The 4,703-nt window shown below is 38.3% G+C and overlaps 1 protein-coding gene across 1 annotated transcript; it reads right to left on the minus strand.

Annotated features, from left to right (window-relative positions):
• Window positions 1–2,433: 2,433 nt before the first annotated feature.
• On the minus strand, window positions 2,434–4,350 carry LOC134804029 (sodium-dependent noradrenaline transporter-like). The gene has a single exon (XM_063776884.1). The coding sequence runs from the start codon at window positions 4,310–4,312 to the stop codon at window positions 2,525–2,527; it is 1,788 nt and encodes a 595-aa protein (XP_063632954.1). The 5' UTR covers window positions 4,313–4,350; the 3' UTR covers window positions 2,434–2,524.
• Between the last annotated feature and the right edge of the window lie 353 nt (window positions 4,351–4,703).

Here is a 4,703-nt window from a genome sequence, read left to right on the forward strand (position 1 = left end):
TAATATGGATATTGTTGCTACAAATGCTAGTTTGTTGCGATCTAAACTTGAATAATATTTTAGTAATGACTCCGATTGTATTATATTAATTACCGTTCGTGCTAATTACTTAAAAATGCCTAATTTTTTTTTCATTTAAGAACTAGATCAGTTGAGATTTCTTATTAGGACATGTTTAATGTGAAATCGTAATACAATTATAAGTCATACATAACGAAGTAGATGATTTATTTAAGGACCAAGATTTACTACGGTGTTCTGACTTTTCTCCGAAGTTTTATTGTCCGAATTTCACTTGCCAGACAACTTTTCGCAGATGATTTACTTTGGCAACCAACATTCGCCAAATTTTCATCATGACAACGTTTTACTTTATAGAATTATTGTTAAGTAGATTATTACTATGTGTACAACGTTTGGAGTACATTTCTTTGGTCAAATCATTCAACTTGCTAGATATTTATTAATACGATATCGTCTAGTCATTTGACAGATTTCACTGAGTCAAGATAGGTGAGACGACGAGCGAAGCGAGGAAGAGTGTGTTAGGTGAACTACGACCAAACAGCGAATCGACTTTTTTTTTACATAGAACGACTTTTCTGGCAACAGTACATTTTCCTGGGGGTTGCAGTTCTAACCTAACCTAAGCCACTTTTCTGGCAACAGTTTATTTTCTTGAGGGTCGCAGTTCTAACTTAACCTAACCCACATTTTTGGTAACAGTTCGTTTTCTTGGGGGTCGCAGTTCTAACCTAACCTAACCCACTTTTCCAGCAACATTTCGTTTTCTTGGAGGTTGCAGATCAAACTAACCTAAACTACTTTTTTGGCAATTTACATGAATACTAGGTGAAAAGTAATTTGGTAAAAAAATAATTGTTGAAATCAATATTCAGTGAACTTTATTGTCGTACAAATAATACTCGATGAATAATATTGAATAATTACGGCGAGACTCTGCTCGACTAGGTATTGTGAGAGCATTAATGTTTAAATATATCGCGACAAAATCTAAACCATTTGAGTAAATGAGTATTATTAAAATTTAGATATCACATTCAAACGTGCCTGAACTTACTAAACTCGACTAGGTTTTGGCGTGAATAATATTTGAAAATATGTATGCAAAAAGCTAATCCATTTCAGTGACTACTTTTTATCGAAACGGTATAGATATTGTCAAGTAATGTGCATAAACAAAAGCTCACCTATTAAAATCTGAGTCGTGACTGAAATAGTATAGCTTTTGTAAATTCGCGACCGGGAAACATGGCGTGATCTGGTGTCGGAAGCCAGGACTCATTTTCGGTCGTTGCGTCACCGTAGCCGTCGTAAGTAATATCAATATCCAGACTATTTACGTTTGTATGAAAATGCGATTTATGGGCGGTGGTCGTACATATTCGTCTTAAGGCGGAAATTAATCTAATGAACGTTTTTGCAATTGGGCTTATAAAAATAAATAATAATTTTGGGTTAGCATTTGAATCACGCATTATAGGGAGGGGCGGGGGGAAGGGTGGCATTTTATAGGGGTTGGTCACCCCTTTCAAACGACACCCGATTTGTGTCTAGGAGACGCGTAGTTTTTTTTATAAGTGTTTGAAATTACGTGTGACGGAAGTGACGGAACGAAATACAGTGCCAGAGTCACCGTTAGGTACGACGACGAGCGAAGCGAGGAGGAGTGTTAGGTATTTTGCGTTCACAACCGGGTGTGTTGTGAACGCAAACTCGCTGTCAAAAAGAAATACAGTGGTCAAAAACATGTATACGGACAAAGTGCTCAAAAACATGTGTACGGACAAAGTCCAAATTGGTTATCCTTTCGTACGCTTTGGTTGTTTTATTGAACATAACCTCAAAAAATAAAAAAAATGTTTTCGTGGTAACTATTGATTTCCTAACTTTGGGGATGGGTTCGGGGGGGTTCCTACTCCCTCCCCCCTGCCTATAATGCGTAATTCAAATGCAACCCCATAATTTTATGTTGAAACAAGTTTTAAATAAATTAATACCTAGGTAGATGAAAAAATACAATCTTGCCTTTTATCAAATCACATAATTTTTTGAGAAATTTGCGAATTAAGTTATCCAAATATCGGTTACAAATAAGAAGTCCCTATCACAGTTATAAACCCTGGCAGGGTTCAATACATAATAATATCGGTATTTAACTAAACATAAGACAAACTCTTTATTTCATTTACGCGAGCGGAGCTGCGGGCCCGTCTAGTCTAATAATAAAAGTCTGTTGAGTCGAGACCAATTTTGATAGTCTCATTTTTTCAGCTTGATTGACATGGACTACGTTTTATACCTATCAAAAATACCAGCTACTGCTAGTACTATGGTCCCAAAATAAGCTTGGTAATCAAACACATCATTTGACTTCCATGAAAATGTATAATCTCTTAAACATTATTTTTCATAATGTACCTACGACTTATTTGAACAAAAGTGAATACATATATAAAATGTATAAAGCGTTTAAACATATTTAAGGTATTATTTTCAGCTCTCAAATTTCAGTGTTAACAATACGTGTCCGGTTAGCCCTCTGCTGGCGAGCGAGTATGCCGGCTTGCAGATGGTACTGGCGGTAGAGGTACTCCTTGGTCATGGCCTGCGCAGTGAACATGGCGCGGCTGCGCTGCAGCAGCTCGCTCCGCGGCCGCCACGCCCCGCTCAGCCGCAGCGTCGCACTCGGCTGCTTTCTACACCATCCCACCAAAACATTTACCACCGCCAGACCCACTCCGTATAAAGCTACTACACAAAATATCGACACCCCTACAATAAACTCCACCGAACTCGAATAACATATAAGATCACTCAGTTCGTGAATGCAAACGTACAATAACAGGATACTTGACACGGTCCATGATAACTTCATCCAATTACTAGGGCGAAAGCCTTGCATAAAATGCACATCCTCGCAAAATCTTTCTAAACCGTAGCATATAATAAAAACAAAACATTCAATTGCAACAACTAGCATAGGTACCAGCTGAATGCAACGCCTGTATGATTTAGACATAAATATTTTTATCATGTTACCTAAAAAAGGCATCGTTACAACAAATAAAATAACACTAGCACCAAATGTCACTATGCCGGGATACTTTGCAGCATTCGAGAATTTTTTACTAAAAACTTCTAATAAGTTGTAGTAAATTACGATTGAGGTCCTTAATGACAAACAAGCGTAGGAACTGAACGCTATGATGGACCAAAAAGAATTATTGTCGTATTCCCGGAGCAATGCCGGGATTCGTTCAAATATATGTGCTAGTCGAAGGTTTGCTGTTCGTTCCGGAGTCATGGCATGTGCAAAAGAGAAAGGGCAGACCATCATAGCCATCGTGAGCACTACAACTAAGTGAAAGGCGATGTTAGCGGCCATGGTGATGATCGCATTCGAGTAGCAGGGGGCGCGAAAAGAGCAGCTCGCACCCACGTTCACGACCAGCCCCGTTCCCAACGACAGGGCGTAGATCGTCGTTGTTAGGACATCAATAAAACTAAATTTAGAGTTAAACTGTTCAAAAGTGATATCCATAGCATTTTCATATTGTAAAAGAATACCCTTCTGCACCATGGAGCCCAGCATGAGTAATACGAAACTAAATCCAGGGTAAAATGTAAGAATTCCTAAAAACCATTGCATAGAATATCTTCTCTTGAAACAGCTAAAGTATATCAATAAGCAGGATATCGCAGACGGCAGGCACAGGCGCCAGTCGACGCGGAGTTGGTTAAAGTGGGCTCCAACAATTTTTCCGTAATACTGAGTTTCCGGAAACGTCTTATACAGGTCATCACAATAGCCATACTTGGGGCCCGATCTTATGCAATCTTGATTGATCGTGAAGTTGGTAACCGTGATGCCGCAGCTGAGGTTCGCCCACGGTCCGCAGGTGTAGTACGGCTTAGGGTTTTCAAAAGACAAAAACAAATAGTGAATTACAAATGTGCAAGTTATGTGGTTAGTAATTAAAATCAATAATTGCCAGAATATGACTATGTGTCCCATGTGAGAGAGAAAAGGTCGAACCTTCCATATTTCGAGTGAGTTGAGAGCCGTGAATTGGCCGATAATCAATTCCATGTAAAGCAAAGGTATCCCCAGTACTATGCAGGTGACCACATGACAGATCACGCTGGCCAATGGGCCGCATTTTATAGCGTTTCTTGGAATAGTCGATGCCGCTGTTATACCAATAGTTTGACTTATTAGTATCATTAAATGAAAGTTTCGTGATTGAAAGTTAGGTTTTTCCTGAGATTCTATTGACATTTTTATCATTAAGATTTTGGTGCAAATCGAAATATGTCAAGTCACGACCATACTGATTACATCTGTGTAATGCTCGGTAAGTTCGAGGAGTGTAAGTATAATACTTAATATTTTATGACTCCAGTGTTTATTATGTAATAATACATCACCATTAATGTTGCTTTTAAAGACTTTTTAAAATATTTTTTTTAAGTACTCATCTGTTGACCTAAGGTTTGAATTAGAAAGTAGTAATACGTACCTACTTATTGTCTCCAAAAAGGTGTAGGTTCTTAATTTGTGGGAAGCTTCGATTTTTTATGTATATTTATTGGACCGATAAAAGTGGCGATGTATTGTGTGTGGAGGCAAACTCTCATTTTGGGTCACTGAGCCAACGAAGTGAATATGATTGTTTACC

The sequence above is a fragment of the Cydia splendana genome, chromosome Z (assembly GCF_910591565.1).
Source record: "Cydia splendana chromosome Z, ilCydSple1.2, whole genome shotgun sequence".
Taxonomy (NCBI): Eukaryota; Metazoa; Arthropoda; class Insecta; order Lepidoptera; family Tortricidae; genus Cydia; species Cydia splendana.

Coding starts and splice junctions, on each gene's coding strand:
- LOC134804029 (XM_063776884.1), bottom strand. CDS start 4,312: ATGATAAAAATGTCAATAGAATCTCAGGAAAAACCTAACTTTCAATCA.